The following is a 19,354-nucleotide window of genomic DNA, read 5'->3' on the forward strand; positions in this document are numbered from 1 at the left end:
TGTGTAGGGCCCCAGAATAGCTAGGGATGGCCCTGATCTCAACAATTTATAACATACAGAAACACTGGCTAAGTTCATTGAAATAAACGATACTGCACCCCCTTACTCCAACAGTGAATTTGGCTGATCATTTTTGATCAGTGTTCTTCCTGTCAGATGGTCTGTTGTGTGTCTTCAGCAGGACTAGCTATTGAAGCAATTTTTCCTCACAGCATTTTAAAATGATATTTTAGATTGTCCTGTAAGTTTTTTTATATATTTTGTTCTCCCAGCAGAGTGTCAATGGATTTTGGCATTTAAATCTTGTCTATTTCAGTTTGTGATATTGTACAGGCAAGGAAGGTCAAGCATTTAAACAAAGCATTTTAATAATCCATTTTTAGCAAAGCCTGTGGAAAAGATACTAATGCTTCTAAAGACATATCCAGTCTTTTCCCTTCATTCCTAGAGGCAGCAGGGTCTATTATTTAACTTCTATTATGGTAGTGCCTAGAGGCCTCAGCTGGCTTGGGGCTTCATTTTGCTAGGCATGGTACATACACATAATAAATGACAGTTCCTGCCCCCAAAGAACTAACAAGCTAAAATATCTGGTAATTAGAACAGACACTTAGGGTATGTCCACACTACGAAATTAGGTCGAATTTATAGAAGTCTATTTTTTAGAAAGCGATTTTATACAGTCGATTGTGTGTGTCCCCACTCCAAGACCATTAAGACCATTAACTCGGCGGAGTGCGTCCACAGTACCAAGGCTAGCATCGACTTCCGGAGCATTGCACTGTGGTAGCTATCCCACAATTCCCGCAGTCTCCACCGCCCATTGGAATTCTGGGTTGAGCTCCCAATGCCTGATGGGTCAAAAACATTGTCGCGGGTGGTTCTGGGTACATGCCGTCAGGGCCCCACACCGTGAAAGCAATGGCAGACAATTGTTTCGAGCCTTATTTCCTGGGTTACCCGTGCAGACGCCATACCATGGCAAGCATGGAGCCCGCTCAGCTCACTGTCACCGTACGTCTCCTGGGTGCTGGCAGACGTGGCACTGCATTGCTACACAGCAGCAGCTCATTGCCTTTTGGCAGCAGACGGTGCATTGCGACTGGTAGCCATTGTCGTCATCTCCTGGGTGCTCTTTTAGCCGACCTCAGTGAGGTCGGTCGGGGCGCCTGGGCAGACCTGGGTGCTCCCAGCAGACCTCAGTGAGGTCTGTCAGGGGCACCTGGACATAAATGGGAGTGACTCCAGGTCATTCTCTTTTTAAGTTTCGTCTCATGGAGATTCAGTCCTGCCTGCAGTAGTACTGCACCATTTTCTGGCGAGCAGCCAGGAGATGAGGATGGCTAGCAGTCGTACTGCACCGTGTTCTGGCAAGCAGCTAGGAGACGACGATGGCTGGCAGTTGTACTACACCGTCTTCTGGTGAGCAGCCAGGAGATGACGATGGCTAGCAGTCGTACTGCACTGTCAGCTGCCAGCCTAAGATGTATAAAAGAGAGATGGAGTGGATCAAAATAAGAAAGCGACCAGATTTGTTTTGTATTCATTTGTATTCATTTGCTCCCCCTCCCTCCCTCCCTCCCTGAATAGTGGGGGGAGGGATAGCTCAGTGGTTTGAGCATTGACCTGCTAAACCCAGGGTTTTGAGTTCAATCCTTGAGAGGGTCATTCTGTGTAACAGTTGTGTGTGTTTCTCCTTGATGTAAACCCATCCCTTTTGTTAATTTTAATTCCCTGTAAGCCGTCGCCCCTCCCTCCGTCAGAGCAATGGCAGACAATCATTTCGTGCCTTTTTTCAGTGCAGATGCCATAGCATGGCAAGCATGGAGCCCGCTCAGATCACCGCCGCAATTATGAGCACTGTAAACACCACGCGCATTATCCTGCAGTATATGCAGAACCAGAACCTACAAAAGCAAAACGAGGTGAGGAGGTGACGGCAGCGCGGTGACGAGAGTGATGAGGACATGGACACAGACTTCTCTCAAAGTACGGGCCCCGGCAATGTGGACATCATGGTGTTAATGGGACAGGGTCATGCCGTGGAATGCTGATTCTGGGCCTGGGAAACAAGCACAGACTGGTGGGATCGCATAGTGTTGCATGTCTGGGATGATTCCCAGTGGCTGCAAAACTTTCGCATGCGTAAGGGCACTTTCATGGAACTTTGTGACTTTGTTCCCCTGCCCTGAAGCGCAAGAATACCAAGATGAGAGCAGCTCACAGTTCACAAGCGAGTGGCAATAGCCCTGTGGAAGCTTGCAACACCAGACAGCTACCGGTCAGTTGGGCATCGATTTGGAGTGGGCAAATGTACTGTGGGAGCTGCTGTGATTCAAGTAGCCAATGCAGTCAAAGAGCTGCTGATATCAAGGGTAGTGACTCTGGGAAATGTACAGGTCATAGTGGATGGCTTTGCTGCAATGGGATTCCCTAACTGTGGTAGGGCGATAGACGGAACCCATATCCCTATCTTGGCACCGGAGCACCAAGGCAGCGAGTACATAAACTGAAAGGGGTACTTTTCAGTGGTGCTGCAAACACTGGTGGATTACAAGGGATGTTTCACCAATATCAACGTGGGATGGCCGAGAAAGGTACATGACTCTCGCATCTTCAGGAACTCTAGTCTGTTTCAAAAGCTGCAGCAAGGGACTTTCTTCCCGGACCAGAAAATAACCGTTGGGGATGTTGAAATGCCTATAGTTATCTTGGGGACCCAGCCTATCCCTTAATGCCATGGCTCATGAAGCCGTACACAGGCAGCCTGGACAGTAGTCAGGAGCTGTTCAACTATAGGCTGAGCAAGTGTAGAATGGTGGTAGAATGTGCATTTGGATGTTTAAAAGCGCGCTGGTGCAGTTTACTGACTTGGATAGACCTCAGCGAAACCAATATTCCCATTGTTATTACTGCTTGCTGTGCGCTCCACAATATTTGCGAGAGTACCGGGGAGACGTTTACGGCGGGGTGGGAGGTTGAGGCAAATCACCTGGGCACTGACTACACGCAGCCAGACACCAGGGTGGTTAGCAGAGTACAGGAGGGTGCGGTGCACATCAGAGAAGCTTTGAAAACGAGTTTCATGACTGGGCAGGCTACGGTGTGAAAGTTCTGTTTGTTTCTCCTTGATGAAACACCCCCCCCCCTTGGTTCACTCTACTTCCCTGTAAGATAACCACCCTCCCCTCCCCCCTTCGATCACCGCTTGCAGAGGCAATAAAGTCATTGTTGCTTCACATTCATGCATTCTTTATTAATTCATCACACAAATAGGGGGATAACTACCAAGGTAGCCTGGGGTTGGGGGTGGGAGAGGAGGGAAGGACAAGGCCACACTGCACTTTAAAACTTATTGAATGTCAGCTTTCTGTTGCTTGGGCAGTCCTCTGGGGTGGAGTGGTTGGGTGCCTGGAGGTCCCCCGCACTGCGTTCTTGGGCGTCTGGGTGAGGAGGCTATGGAACTTGGGGAGGAGGGTGGTTGGTTACACAGGGGCTGTAGCAGCGGTCTGTGCTCATGCTTCCTTTCCTGAACCTCAACCATACATGCGAGCATATCAGTATGTTCCTCCAGTAGCCTCCGCACTGCCTCTTGCCTTCTGTCACCAAGCTGACGCCACCTATCATCTTCAGCCCGCCACTTATTATTTTCAGCCTGCCACCTGTCCTTGCGTTCATATTGTGCTTTCCCGTACTCTGACATTGTCTGCCTCCACGCATTCTACTGGGCTTTTTCAGTGCGGGAGGACTGCATGAGCTCAGAGAACATTTCATCGCGAGTGCGTTTTTTTCGCCTTCTAATCTTCGCTAGCCTCTGGAAAGGAGAAGATAGTGTGAGCGTTGAAACATTTGCAGCTGGTGGAGGAAAAAAAAGGGAGAGTGGTAGTTAAAAAGACACATTTTAGAGAACAATGGGTAGACTCTTTATTTAAAATGGGTTGGCAATTTAAAAGGAGCGGCTGCGGTTTTCGGGTTAATGTGCAGCACAAACCCAACTAATCCCTCCACACACACACAATTCTCTGGGAAGATCGCTTCACCCCTCGTCCCACCGCGTAGCTAACAGCGGCGAACATTTCTGTTCAGCCACAGGCAAACAGCCCAGCAGGAACGGGCACCTCTGAATGTCCCCTTAATAAAATCACCCTATTTCAACCAGGTGACCATGAATGATATCACTCTCCTGAGGATAACACAGAGAGATAAAGAACGGATATAGTTTGAATGCCAGCAAACACCGGGACCATACGCTGTGTTATGCAATGATTCCAGACTACATGCTACTGGCCTGGCGTGGTAAAGTGTCCTACCATGGAGGACGGAATAAGGCTGCCCTCCCCAGAAACCTTTTGCAAAGGCTTTGGGAGTACATCCAGGAGATCTTTATGGAGATGTCCCTGGAGGATTTCCGCTCCATCCCCAGACACGTTAACAGACTTTTGCAGTAGCTGTACTGGCCGCGAATGCCAGGGCAAATTAATCATTAAACACGCTTGCTTTTAAACCATGTATAATATTTACAAAGGTACACTCATGAGAGGTCCCTTCTCCGCCTGGTGGGTCTGGGAGGCAGCCTTGGGTGGGTTTGGGGTGTACTGACTCCGGGTCCAGGATGAGGAACAGTTCCTAGCTGTTGGGGAAAACGGTTTCTCCACTTGCTTGCTGTGAGCTATCTTCAACCTCCTCCTCATCATCTTCCTTGTCCCCAAAACCCGCATTCCTGTTGCGTGCTACTTCATTGACGGAGTCAAAGCACAGGGGTTGGGTAGTTGTAGGGGAACCTCCTAGAATGGCATGCAGCTCATCATAGAAGCGGCATGTCTGAGGCTCTGACCTGGAGTGGCCGTTTGCCTCTCTGGTTTTTTGGTAGGCTTGCCTCAGCTCCTTAAGTTTCACGTGGCACTGCGGCGGGTCCCTGTTATAGCCTCTGTCCTTCATGCCCTTGGAGATTTTTTCAAATGTTTGGGCATTTCGTCTTTTGGAACGGAGTTCTGATAGCACGGATTTGTCTCCCCATACAGCGATCAGATCCCGTACCTCCTGTTCGGTCCATGCTGGGGCTCTTTTGCGATTCTGGGACTCCATCATGGTCACCTTTGCTGATGAGATCTGCATTCACCTGCAGATTGTCAAGCTGGCAAAACAGGAAATGAGATTCAAAAGTTCACGGGCCTTTTCCTGTCTACCTAGCCAGTGCATTGGAGTTGAGAGTGCTGTCCAGAGCGGTCACAATGGAGCACTCTGGGGTAGCTCCCGGAGGCTAATACCGTCGAATTGCGACCACACTACCCCAAATTTGACCCGGCAAGGTCGATTTCAGCGCTAATCCCCTCGTCGGGGGAGCACTACAAAAATCGATTTTAAGAGTAAGTAAAAAAAAATGGCTTTGTCATGTGGATGGGTGCAGGGTTAAATCGATGTAACGCTGCTAAATTCGACCTAAACTCGTAATGTAGACCAGGGCTTACGAATTCTAGATTCTTATACCTTAATCTGCAGTTGAGTTGCTGTGTGATGTTCAGCAAATTACCTAGGCCCAGGTACACAAAGTTCCAGGCCCTACTCATGAATATTACTGATGTTATTTTTAATGGGGATATTGCATGTAATTCCTTGTGCGTCAGAATTATTGGGTGTGATTTGAAAAGTGCATAAATGACTGAAAATCCCACTGAAATATCGTAAAATTTCCAACAACATCGAAGCTCACACAGATCTTTGTTTTCAGCTCTCCTGGCTATTGCTCTTCATCATTTCCTATGGGCATGGAGTTTTGCTAGTAGAGCAGAGTGTATGAAAAGTCAAGCTATGAAAACCACCTCAATGCAAGATAGCGCTTACCAGGTATAATTTTTTTTTCTTGGCAGTGATTTGCAGCAGGTCTTAAAAATCCACGTGCTCATGGTGAATAGGAGGCTTTCTTGGGTAAATCTGATCAATTTCTGTGGAAAGTAAATTTTTATTTTAAAAAATGGGTCTCTCCCCCTCTCCCCTTCCACTAGTCTTACACTGACTACCAGTGGCCTTATTTCTGATTTAAAATAGCATAAACAAGAGGTGAATCAGGCCTCACACTTCTAACCATATAAACATGAACTGCATGTAAACTGATGCAGTGCAGTCTTCTAAGTCTGCAAATGTACAGTCCAAGTGCAGTGTTTCTGCTGTTGCTCAGAGCTTTCCCAAGATGCAGCACAGTAAAAGCTAACCAGTCTCGTCAGTTGTGTCTGTTGCTATTCAGAATCCTATGGGCAGTTGTGAAAGTGGCAAGAATTAAAGTCAACTTCACCCTAATGCTGCTTGGGAACTTTGTGAGCCAAAGTAGGCAATGGAGCTATTCACTGAGAGGGATTACTCAAAAACAAAGATATAGTTAGAGTAGTGGAGACCCCATCCAACCAAGGATTTTCAGAGAGTTTCACATTTATCTGACATCCCGTAGCTAGAGACTGATATGAAAGAGCCACTAAAAAGGAGCTAGAGACAGTATCTTGGTAGAAATTCTAGCATCCTCCTCTTCCCTGGCAGCTGTGGGGAGATTGGTCTCTTACCACAGTATTACCCCAGGCCAGTTCCCACCCATTCATCTTTTGTACAGGCCAGTAGCTAGCAAGTGTAATTCTCTGACTAGTAGGTATCTGGTAATATTTCCAAGCCCTTTAGGTGAGAATATGGGTGGATGCATGGAGATGTGTGAGGGTGAGCAAGAGTGGGGGAATGAGATGTGCTTCCATAAGGGAGGTAAGGTATTTAGAGCATGGGCGCTGACTTTTATTTTTCCTGGTGAGTGCCCCACCCCAAGGCCCTTGCTCCACCTCTTCCCCCAAGGCCCTGCCCTCGCTCCGTCTCTTCCACTCTGCCCCCAAAGCCCTGCCCTCACTCCACCTCTTCCTGTTCCCTCTCCGCCCCCGAGGCTCTGCCCTCGCTCTACCTCCTCCTGCTCTCTCTCCGCCCCCGAGACCCTGCCCTCATTCCACCTCTTCCTGTTCCCTCTCCGCCCCCGAGGCTCTGCCCTCACTCCACCTCCTCCTGTTCCCTTTCCGCCCCCAAAGGACCTGTCCTCATTCCACCTCTTCCTGTTCCCTCTCCACCCCCGAGGCCCTGCCCTTGCTCCGCCTCTTCCTGCCCCTGCTCCGCCCTCTCGTGAGGCCCCTCCGTCACCCCATCTCTTCCCACCCCCGCTCCACCTCCTCCCTGATGCCCCCCACCCGCTTGCTGCTCTTGTCCCTCCCCCAAGTGCCTCCCGCCAGCTGATTGGCACTGAGCACCCCCTGTTTTTTCCACATGGGTGCTTAAGCCCCGGAGCACTCATAGAATCAGCACCTATGATTTAGATGGTGTCCAGAGAAATGGGAGGAAAAAGGGAGAGAGAGGCAGAGAACACAGTGTAGAGACAGCAAGAGAGGAATAAGGGGAGAGAAGGAAAAGAAGAAGCAGACACTGAAAACTACTACTTGGGGGAAAAGAGACACCATGACCTAATAGGGAGGGAAAAGAAAAAGTGGAGGGAAGCCAGGTAAGTGTAACAAAAGCAAGAGCTGCTGGTGAACCAAGCTGATTGAACAGTCTTCACACATATTTCACTTGATCATTTTCATCAGTATCATCAAATAACTTATTCAACAAATAGCTTTTTCTGGTATGCAATCAGCCATACCCGTAAGTCACATTTAATTTTTTTCAGTACATTATCTTGTTTGACAATATATTACAGTTAAATATAGTTCACACTAAACAGCACACAAATGTGCCTTTAAATTGCAGGAAGTGTGTTCTGATTGAGGGTGGGGTTGAGGGAAGGATGGCATATCAGTAGCATTTTTCACCCAGGTTAAAGGCTTGGACCTTGGTTGTCAATTAAATTTCTCAAACTCCGATTTATAATAATTGAAAAACATTGATGCAATGCAGTTCTATTTTTGTATTAATTTAATTATGTTGATAAGAGTGACAGTAACAACATGTACAAAAATAAAAGCTGTACATATAATTGATTTAGCTGAATCTTATTTCAAAACTGTGATGAAGGGGTGTGTGAAACTTTCTGAACCTAGCTTCCTGGTGAATTAGAACACTTTTCTAATGTCAGTCAGTCTCTGAAATGTGGCCTGTATGTAAGAGTTACTCTTTACATGAAGTGGGTCAGATTTTTTTATTTCAGTTCAGAACTCAAAGTGCTTTATGAAACGTCTTTTACCAACTTTACTAGTAGAGGATCTTATCTATAGAAAATACATATAAACTGGTTCAATAAAACAGGTTTGTTTGTATTAGTCTGGTGAAAAGCTTTGTTGATCTTTTGCTATTTCTATTTTAATTGAAGACACTCTGTGCACTTTCTGCTCAGAAGAATCCCATGAAAAAAAGTGGATTATTTGAGACTACAAATGCAAGAAAGGTAAAGCCAAAGCATTTGCTACTAGACCAGTTACAACTGCATTCAAGTTGAACATGTTTTCTCTACTCCCTGGTGCTTAAAACTTTGGGCCTGTTTTTTACCTTTTACTTGCACTGGATTTACTTGAATGTAATGCTGTTGACTTCAGTGAAGTTATTCCTGAATTATATTAGTACAGCTGATAGCAGAATCAGCCCTGTAGGGTTAAGACCAAGTTGAAAGTGGTGCAAAACCACACAGGTTAAGTAAGTGTGTGTAAAAATTCTTTTGACACTTTTATTTGTCTGTCTTATGTGGCTCTTCTTCTTTCATCTTGGATGCCTAGTATTTCCATAATTATCTGCACTTTAAAAAAAATAAAGTTTTTTTCCCCATACTGTTTTATTCCTTTGATCTGTTGATCTGGAAAGGGCTATAAGGCTCACTGTTTCTGCCCTTTTGTTGTGCTATTTTGGCTGAGGTTGGAATCTTTGTCAGCTAATTATTTCACTCCCTTTTTCCAGTCCTATTTATACCTCTTAGAGGGACACTGTCAGCTTGAAAAAAATCTCACTTCTGTCTGAAAACTTTTTACCTGCTATTATTGTAGTTAGCACCAAAGGTTATTATAGCAAAATATGAGATCTTTCTTCTAGCTTGATTACTTTGTGCATTTGACAGCACTTGGTGTACAGTCTTTTTCACTATTTCCTTGTATAGCTAGTCAGGTTCTGCTGTTTGTGTGGGTTTTTCATACAGCATCAGGGGAAAGAAAAAAGGTAAGAAAATGTGATTTTTAAAATCACAGAATTGTCAAGGGGACTCAGGGGCAGGTGTAGTCCAGTAACTGAAATGACTGTACATTGAATTCGTTTTTCTAAATGGACTAGATTTCACGTAGACAGTAGTACTTTAAAATTACTAAGAGGGTCTGGTTCTCCAGAACTCTGCACTGTGAATAGTGATTTACACCTGTGTAAAGTTACTATAAAACAATAACAAATCAGAATGGTAGCAGTTTACAGCCACACTAAAGCAGTTATAAGGACTTCCACAAGGAATATCCAGGAGCCTTTGGTGCCTGAAGCATGTTGGGTGCAGATTGAGATGAGGTAGTCATGACTCCAGCTGTTCTTGGGTGGCACAGCTCCTGTAGGGGCCATTGCAGTGGTGGTGCCAGTTAGGGCAACCCTTAAGGCTGCTCTAAACTGTGCTTGACTTGATCTAACCCCCAACAACCCCAGAATAGGGAAGGTGCATTGGCTTCCCCCAGACTGAGCACTAGCATGGGGATGAATTGGAGCTAATGCGTTGAGAACTATGGATGGAAAGCACTGTATAAAAGTTAGATGTCATTATTATGACTATGAATGGGTGTAAATGATTACACAAGGTGCAAAGTAATTGAGAATCAGGCCATAATTTTTAAAACTTGAAATGTAACTGTAAGTAGAGAGAGTCTGCAAATGAGAATTTCAACCTGGGTAAGTAGATTATCTATCAATATATTGTGGAATTCAGTGCCGGTACTATATAAATAATAAATCTAGGGAAGAATTCTGTACCTGCCAAATCCTGCATTTCTTAGTCATTCCTTACTACAGCGAAATTCCCATTAACTTCATGGTAGGCAGAGTGGTTTAGTGGTCAGAGCCCTAGCTGGAGAACCAGGAGAGCTGGAGTGGTATTTTCAAAAGCGCTTAAATGATTTATGATTACAAGTCACTTAGGAATTTCTGAAATTTCTATAACTTAATTTTATTCTTGGTCCAGATATAGGGTGACCAGATAGCAAGTGTAAAAAATCAGGATGGGGATGGGGGGTAATAAGCACTTATGTAAGACAAAGCCCCAAATATCGGGACTGTCCCTATAAAATTGGGACATCTGGTCACCCTATCCAGTTACTAACTTGGTGTGTAAATTTGAGCAAGTCACTCAGCTTCCCTGTGCATCAGTTTCCTTATATATAATAATGCTTACTTTGCTTAATTAAATACTTTGAGATTTATGAATGCTAAAGGCTTCACATCATGGTAGTAACCTCCTTTGGAATATCTCCATAATTCAGTACTTGGAGATCTTATTTATTGTTCTGTGCTTACAAATGGAGATTGGAGGAGAATGCAAGAATGCAACAAAAAAAATTAACTACCAGTTAACTATGCTTTGATGATATCTTGAAACAATCATGCTGTTTTGTTTCTTTAGATATAGTACAGTTGACTTAACTATTATTTTTTGAGAAAGTAATACAATTAAAAATGGGTCCCACAGCTGCAGACTTCCTTTCCTCCTATTCACTTCAGTCTCAGTACCCCCTCCAGATCTATGTACAAAAGCTGCAAGGATCATGTATCAAACCTAGATGTTTCCAGAGACATCCGGGGCAGAAAATCAACCTGCCTCAGGTGGAGAAGCCATCGGAGAAAATTTCAGCACCCATCCAGTCTGTTATTGCTGTGGATAAAAGTAAAGTAACAACAGACCACAGTCGATACTTCAGGGCTCGCTCAAACACTTTAGTAGTGCCTTTTCATAGTACTAGAGAGATTAAACTGGAAAACAAATCCACGTTAGATTTGCCATCTTCAAAGGTAGCATCAGAAGGACTGTCAGCCGAGACACACAAAGTTCCAGAGTGTCCAAATTGCAAAAAGGAAAGGAAGCTCCAAAATGAGTACGACAAGTTCATTTTGCAGTCCAAGAGGGACAAGGAGGCCTTGCAGAAGACGATTGTGAAGCTAGAAGCTGAGCTGAAAAGATATGAAGAGCATAATAAACCAGCTCAAGGACAAGAGAGTGAAGTAACCTGCTCTGTGGTAAGTCAAAGATACCTGCCTTTTAATATGACTTCAGAGGAGTGTGCTTCTGTTATTTCCTGTGCTGCATATCAGTGTGCATATGTAGATCAGAGGGCATTGCAAGGAAGGAGGGAACTTTAAACAGAACCAACACTATTCAGTTCCAGATGGAATCATTCCTCTTTTCTAATTATGTCTGGTTGCTATCTACTTTTTTGCTGTAATCAGACATGAGGTGAGGTGGCTGAAACCTAAGTAATGGAAATGTGTGGATTTAAAAAAAGAGAGAATATAACCCTCCGCCTACTCCCCACAGTTTTCCAGTATTTTCACTTTTGGTGGCATTAGTGTTAATGACATGTTAGAGGTAACGACATGACATGCTATGGGATGTTTATTATACAGCATTTTAAGTGCCCCAAAATAATAATGAATATTTTGCTGAGGTCTTTGGATACTCATTGGAGGGAGCCCTGTTTTAATGAAACAATGACTGAAAAATAAATGTTCATGTTTGGTCTTTACACGGTAAAGAACTCTGCAAGCCAACCTGATCCTTGGTGTAATTCCATCATGTCTATATTGTACTGCAAAATCCACTTTAAAATAAAGCAGACTTGCCTCTAGAATAAGGTGCTACTCAGACTCTAAATGTTTGAAGTAGAAGAGAACTTCCACTATTGTATATTGAAAATTATGGTGTGCCATAGCACAACTTTAGCCTTTTGTAATCCTGTTTTTAAGAAGTTTTTTTCAGTTCCTCACCCCTTTAGAACTTCAGCAATAAACAAAACTCTCCTTTTCTGAACACCTATGGATTTACCATTACAGAATGTTCCTGGAGAACTTAGAGAATAGAGCCTCAGTTCAGTGAGGTACTAAACCTAAACCTAAGCATTCGAATAGTCCCACTGAAGTCACATGCTTAAAAGTTAGATATGTGCTTAAGTACCTTGAGGAACTGGGACCTAAACCGACAGGCTACTTTAGAACTGTAATAAGGTTAGTATTTTAAGTTCTGTAGAATGAATAGAGAATTCTATCCTTTCTTAGGTTTTTTTGAACCACCCTATAGACTTCTACAGCAGGGATAGAATTCTTTATTGAACTCTACAGTATGTTTCAATTTCCATAAGAATGTTATCATTTTCTGTTTAAAAATCAATAGGATAGAGAACTGTTCCATAAGGGAATTTTTATAGTGGGTTTTCCCCTAAAGCTTTTTTTTTTTTTGCATATTTTTAATGCCTAGGCTCTGATCTTGCTAACAGCTATTCACATGCTTGACGTTACACAAGTTGTCCTGTTGAAGTCAGTGCAACTACTCCCATGTGTAAAGTCAAGCGTGTAACTGTAAGATCAGGATCTAAGTGTCTCCTCCTAAATAAATGGCTGGTTAGCAACTCTCTGCCTTATGTAGGTTTATATTTTATCTCTGAATTGACTTGTTTGTCCTGGGTGTGACCAACCACTGCACAAGTTATGCTGGTGTGCAACAGCCAGAATCCATGAAAACAATAGCAACTTGGAATTATAAGTATTAACAAGATCCTCTTTTTTGTCATATGAAAACTAGAAATATAATGTGCATGGCCTCTATAAAATGTGCATTGACTCTTGCACCAACTTAATTTTTCCTTTTATTAAATCAGGAAGAACAGCAGCACCTGAGAGGGGAAGTTTCCCTTTTTGATGGTTTGGTAGGAATGTGTAAAAATGAACTAGCATATATGAGAAGCAGATCAGACCTGAACAAACTGGAAGAGGAGAGCAAAGGGAAGCAGCAACAAATGGTAAAAGTCAGTTTCACTTTTTGTTTTTGTTGTTTTTCCTGAAAAGTACTCCTGAGGTCTCAAGAATTGGGAGTATCTTTATAAAGCACTTTTTAAAAAGATCACACTGAATAGCAGAACTGCTTGAGAGAGAAAAACACAGATGTCCCAAAGGGTCAAGTTTTAAATATCAACTAGAAACCGAATCAGTAGAGAAAGAACTTAGTGAAGCCTGCAGAATCCAGTTTCATCAAGGATATTACCTGTACTGGGCTGTATCCAAGAACAAGACTTGTTGTAGTCTAGGAAGGATAAACATTCTTATAAATCAGACTTTTCTTTCCATATGTGTTTTCTCCTTCCTTCCTTACCTGCATTGAAGAAAGTCTGAAATATGGTTGAATCTACTGAATTAGAAAAAAGTTGCAAAGTGTTATCTACCTGCTGCCATACACCTGAAATTTCATGAATTAACTTGTCTTGCCGGTTTGTCAACATGCAGTGTGACAATTTTTCATCCATGATTGCAACTGCAATCTGGAAATAGTCTGATTTACTATTAGTTTTAGTGCAGAAGAGATAAGAGATCCATTTAAATCTGAAGGGAAACACAGGTAGACTTGTACAAATGAAGGACTTGACCTGAAGTATCAGAAATATAACATGGAAAATGTCCTGTTAGATAATGTTGCTTTTCCTTTGGATTGAAAATGATGGGTACTGACAGTGCTAATTTTATTTACGTTTAATTTATAAATGTTATTTACAAATTTAAATATTCCCTGCAACATTATGCTTATTTAGCTTTTCACAAGCACACAAAGTGTAAATACAGGATCCAACCTTAATTGATTTTGGTAGGAATATAAAGCACTAAGCACAGCTCAGCTGTGGTTGGCATGACGTGGGAGAGGGGAAATCAAAGGAGCTTTGTACACCCTTGCTGCTGGAGACCTATCAGTCAAATCCTGTGCAAATAACCCCAACATCCTGATCCTGCAAAGACTTGCACATGTGCATAATCTTACACTATACATTGTACTGTTAAAGCAATGGAACTACTCACAGTGCATGAAGGTGTAAATCTTTGCAGGATTGGGGCCCAAATTGGCACACCAAAAAAAAATAATCAACTAAATTTAACAATTGTAGAACCAATCTTCTCTAAGCATTATGTAACTGGTTCTTTTTGCAAAAATAAGTAAATAACTGCAGAGTAAAATAGTGTTATTGTAACTATAGTAGAACCTCAGAGTTACGAACACCAGAGTTATGAACTGACGGGTCAACCACAAACCTCATTTGGAACCTGAAGTACACAATCAGGCAGCAGCAGAGACAAAAAAAGCAAATGCAGTACGGTACTGTTTTAAATGTAAACTACTAAAAGAATAAAGGGGAAATTTAAAAATAAATTTGATAAAGTAAGGAAAGTGTTTCTGTGCTTGTTTCATTTAAATTAAGATGGTTAAAAGCAGCATTTTTCTTCTGCGTAGTAAAGTTTCAAAGCTATATTAAGTCAATGCTCAATTGTAAACTATTGAAAGAATAACCATAATGTTTTGTTCAGAGTTATGAACATTTCAGAGTTCCAAACAGCCTCCATTCTCGAGGTGTTCATAACTCTGAGGTTCTACTGTAAGTAACAGAGTCCTTTCACATCCTTCTGCTTTCAGACTATCTTCTTTCTAATAGTTGGGGAATAGTTCTTAAAAGATCCAACACTTTCATTAGAAACCACTATTAATCATGCAGGAAACAGTTTTTACTCCCCCATTCAGGAATCTTTGTTTTGCATCCCTGAATATCTGCATCAAACATTCAAGATCTGGGAAGATAAAATTCCCCATCTAGGATGAAGTTTTCCGTGAATAGAGTTGGTCCAGAACTTGCTCCTGTTCTCATTTTCTTATCTTATTTTCTTTGAATTGTTCAATATTAATGATTTAAGTTACTTATTGGTGAAAGAATTCCTGGAGAACTCTGTTTAGTTGTATTTTTAAAATCTGTTAGGGAGCAAACAATAGGTACTCTCTTTCATGGAATGTGTGTGTAAATTGAAAGTATTTTAAAAATAAGTGTTTTAATAGTTATATGGTTTATTCATTACCTTATTATATAAGGCCTGCTTGCCATCCAGTGCCTTTTTCAAATTCACTCATTTAAATTTTTTTTTTAAATACACAAAATTAAAATATGTTATGACTGTCAACTTCTTTCCTCTCAACACACTCATCCTTGGGCACATATTAGCAGTTAGGAGATTCTGCTCGCTGTTTTCTATCTGGTGCTATAAGCAGATTGCCATCTGCTGGATACAGTGAACAATATACTGGCTTTATTATGCTTGTTGTCTGTGATTGTTTCTATTTCTTGATACACTTTCAAAATTTGAAAGTGAACTTACTGCTCCTGAAAGATACCTGAGAGGGGTCTCTGGAGAGTGAAGTCCACATGTAACCCACTGACTAGTGGGTTACACACGAAACAGATATAGCACAGATAGTGACAGGAGAGTCTGTCCTATGCTGCTCTGCCAGTCTGTTCCAGCCCTGCTCTAGAGCAGGGGTCTCAAACACAGATGACCCCGAGGGCCGCATGAGGACTAGTGCATTGGCCTGAGGGTTGCATCACTGACACCCCCCCCCCGCCACTGCCTCTGGCCCCGCCCCCACTCCACCCCTTCCAATTAGGCCCCGCCCCTGCCCCACCTCTTCCCATCCTTTCCCTGTCCCATTCCAATCCCTTCCCTGAAGTCCCCACCCCAACACTGCCCCCGGGGGGTGCAGATAGGGTGCAGGGTGCAGCGGGGGCTGAGGGCAGGGAGTTGAGGTGCAGGAGGTGTGCAGGGTGTTCAGGGCAGGGAGATGGGGTGTGGGATGTGGCAGGGGGCTCAGGACAGGGAGTTGGGGGTGCAGGAGGGGTTCAGGGTATGAGCTCCAGCCTGGTGCCACTTACCTAGAGCGGCTCCGGGGTGGCAGCGGCGCTCACTGGGGCCAGGGCAGGCTCCCTGCCTGCCTTGGCCCCCGGCTCCAAGCTGCTCCGTTCCAGGAAGCAGTTGGAACCGTGTCCCTGCAGCCCCTGGGGGAGAGGGAAGGGCTCAGGGTTCCCTGCTTGTGCTGCTCTTGCCGCTCCTCCAGGTACCTCCCACGAAGCTCCCATTGTCCGCAGTTCCCTGTTCCCGGCCAATGGGAGCTGCGGGGGGCAGTGCCTGGAAGGAGGCCATGCCGGAGCCCTGTGCCTCCTTCCCCCTCCCGCCCGGCTCGAAGGAGCGTGCTGCCGGCTGCTTCAGAGAGCAGCGCGGGGCTCGCAGCGTCAGGAGGCAATCCCACGGGTAGGCAGAGGGGCGGGGGAGTGCGGGCAGTGGCGGGAGGGGGGAGCAGGGAGTTTGGCGGGCCACACATAAGAGCCCTGTGGGCCGCATGCGGCCCGCGGTCCGCATGTTTGAGACCCTGCTCTAGAGGGACCAGCACTGGGGCTGACAGGTAGTTTAAACTCCATGCCTATTCAGACCTTGTGTACTTTGCTTATACTGTCCACAAGGTGTGATGTGGAACCTACCCACTGGCTAACTTCGTATAAGCCACCATTAGTGACAGAAATATAAATGTTGGTTCCTGATGTATCAGAGAAGGGGGAAAAAAACAAAAAATAATCTTTATTTAAAGGAGACCAGTATGTCCTGTTCTGCAGTTTTTAGAACTGACACAAAGCCAGGGGTAAATTGGGCCAACTCACAGCAACTCAGCAAGCCCAAGTACTTTTTTGTGATAGCTTAGATTCTGGAGCATTAGATGTCACCTTTCATTTGAAAATTAAGGGGTTAATTCTCCACAGTGTCCAAGCAGAGGGCTTCCTGATGTTGAGCTGCAGGGGAGCAGCTCTAATGTATGCCCGTGGAGAATCAAGCAAAGCAAAGCTCCATGTTGCCATGCCTCCTTCTCACCCTCTTTGTCAGGATCCTGACAAGGGCATTCCGAACCAAGGGTCAGGGCAGGGTCAGACCTGAGGCTGGGAGTAATGGAGGAGTTCTCATAGTCAGGTTCCAGACTAGAGTCAATACCAAGGGTCAGAGTCCGAGTCAGGATTCAGGTTCCAGATCAGGAGGCAAAGTCCAGATCAAGCCCTGGTCAAAACCAGGAATTCAAGAGCAGGAATGGTTGTAGCAGCTACATGAGATCCACACTATTACCTGGATGTCCCTTTGGATTTATAGGGTAGGGAGCCAATCAGAAGCCATGAGGCTGCTGGCTGTCAGACCTCTTGAGGTGGGACTTTCCACGGTCTGTGTCCACAGAGGGTCATTGCTAATAAAGCAACAACAGGTTACGGATGGCACCATAGTGCTGTCTGCTACCTGGTAACTTTACAGGCCTGGGTTCTAGACTTGCTGCACACCTTAAACTCTCATACGAGGAGTTGGGGAACAGACAGTAGATGAACTGCCTCTGCCAGTAGTAATTCCCTCATACACAGGGGGAATGCTCCATTGAGTATCTCCAGCTGCTTTAAGTGCATGTTATACTGTTTATGCAGCACAGAGTGGCCTTAGCAAACCAGAAAATCTAGCCCTCATGGTTTCAGAGAACCTGTTGACACAGAGCCTCCAGGCAGCCTGAAACGATAGTTCTGAGAAATGTGAATAACTGCCATTCATCGCTGTGAGGTGTTGATTCTGAAGCCTAATTATACATACAGTATCAACATTAATTATGTCCAGTGCTTAATTTATAATGAAAGCGGGGCTGGGGCTAGAGCCGTTTTTTTACATTCATAACTCATGCAGCAAGCCCAGAGGTGCCAGGGCTAGGAACTGCCAAGCCCAGAGGTGCCAGGGCTATGAACTGCCAATCTACAGGTTCTGGGGCTCAGCCCTGGCAAGCCCAGGCACAAATTAAGCACTGATTTCATTTCACAGCTGATCAAGCTGGTGGACAATCATAGTATGTAGATCTGCACAATCTATTGTGAATAGCATCTCATTTTTGTACCGTGAGAGGATAGAGTTCAGTTTGTGGGTAGAGTTTGGAAGAGCACCTTTACTATTTTTGTCTTATTTGATTCCTACTCAAAACTGTTCCTAACAAAAGAAAAGGATAAGGCCTTTAAAAATATTCAAGTAAACATTCAGAAACAATCCAACACCCCCAGGCAATACAAACAATGCACGTTACTGAGTGTTTTAAACCTCAGATGGGATTCCCATTTTTGCTCACCATTTTAGGAGAACCTCTTACTCTGTAAATAGCTTTTTCCAATGGTAAATAGGCATCAAGGGCATTAATCCGTTTGCCTACTGACTGAATTGAGGCTTTCCCCCAGTAATGAAAAATACAACTCCTGGTTCCTGATAAGATGGCTTTATATGACCAGTACATCTGACTTTATATATGATTAAGCCAAGTCCTGAGACATCATTAAATATGCAAACCTGAGGATGAAGAAAACTCTGCCCATCCACAGTGCCATCAGTGTACAGCCATTACAGTCTAGAGCTCTGGAACAGCAGACACGACATGACTAAATGCTTACAATAGAAAGAAGGAATTAAAGTGCAGCTGCACTCGAGTTTTAACTGGCCCTCACATCTCATGAAAAGGATGGTCTGGGTGAGTGTGTGGCCAGTCTTGGTCTTTTGGAACATACATAAATTTTTATGTTTGCAATGAAAAGGAGGTGGAAGATGGAAGCAGATTTGCCTGCTCAGGTAGCCTCTTACCTGATTGCAGGGTATGGAGTTGCAGTGGCTGCCCATAGAGCAGTGGTGGGCAACCTGTGGCCCGCGGGCCACATGCAGCCCGTCAGGGTAGTCCGCTGGCAGGCTGCCAGACTGTTTACATTTGCAGAGCCGCCTGCAGCTCCCAGTGGCTATGGCTCACCGTTCCTGGCCAATAGGAGCTGCGAGAAGCAGTGCAGGCCGCAGGGACATGCTGGCCACCACTTCCCGCAGCTCCCATTGGCCGGAAACGGCAAATCCTGGCCACTGGGAGCTGTGGCTGGCCGTGCAAATGTAAACAAACTGTCTGGTGGCCCATCAGCGGACTACCCTGACGGGCTGCGTAAGGCCCGTGGGCCGCAGGTTGCCCACCACTGCCATAGAGGCTTCAGCAGATGATTTGGGAGATGGGAAGAAAGATGCACCTGTTAACTCCTCCCCTCCCCAATTCCAGGATATTGTAGTGCAGTATTGGCAAAGTCTGAGGAGAAATGCCCTCCCTCAGGGGAAGCACATCAAGGGAACTAGGAAAGAGTAGCTGGTGGCCTTCACTCAAGGGATCTGGATAGCCTGGGGTAATGGAGGTCGGGTGGGGAGACCTTCTCCCAGGTACAGTATACACTGTGAGGAAAGTAGACGTAACATACTGTACAACTGAAAAGGAATAAAAGTCTTCAGCCTTACC

At 44.5% G+C, this 19,354-nt stretch overlaps 1 protein-coding gene across 4 annotated transcripts in view; it reads left to right on the forward strand.

The window, feature by feature from the left end:
• The window catches only part of LOC101952880 (uncharacterized), an 85,406-nt gene that overhangs the window by 36,408 nt on the left and 29,644 nt on the right, over positions 1-19,354 (forward strand). For 3 of the 4 annotated variants that reach the window (XR_010599945.1, XM_065589662.1, XM_042857211.2), the window contains 4 exons: positions 5,729-5,844; positions 8,324-8,398; positions 10,687-11,199; positions 12,834-12,974. Coding sequence is in view for 3 of the 4 variants with exons in the window: in XM_065589662.1 (XP_065445734.1) it covers positions 5,794-5,844; positions 8,324-8,398; positions 10,687-11,199; positions 12,834-12,974 (780 nt within the window). In the remaining variant the exon portion in view is untranslated. Of the gene's footprint in view, positions 1-5,188; positions 5,367-5,728; positions 5,845-8,323; positions 8,399-10,686; positions 11,200-12,833; positions 12,975-19,354 lie in introns of those variants that run through there. The other variant, XM_065589663.1, reaches the window with a different exon arrangement.

The sequence above is a fragment of the Chrysemys picta genome, chromosome 3, assembly GCF_011386835.1.
Source record: "Chrysemys picta bellii isolate R12L10 chromosome 3, ASM1138683v2, whole genome shotgun sequence".
NCBI lineage: Eukaryota > Metazoa > Chordata > Testudines > Emydidae > Chrysemys > Chrysemys picta.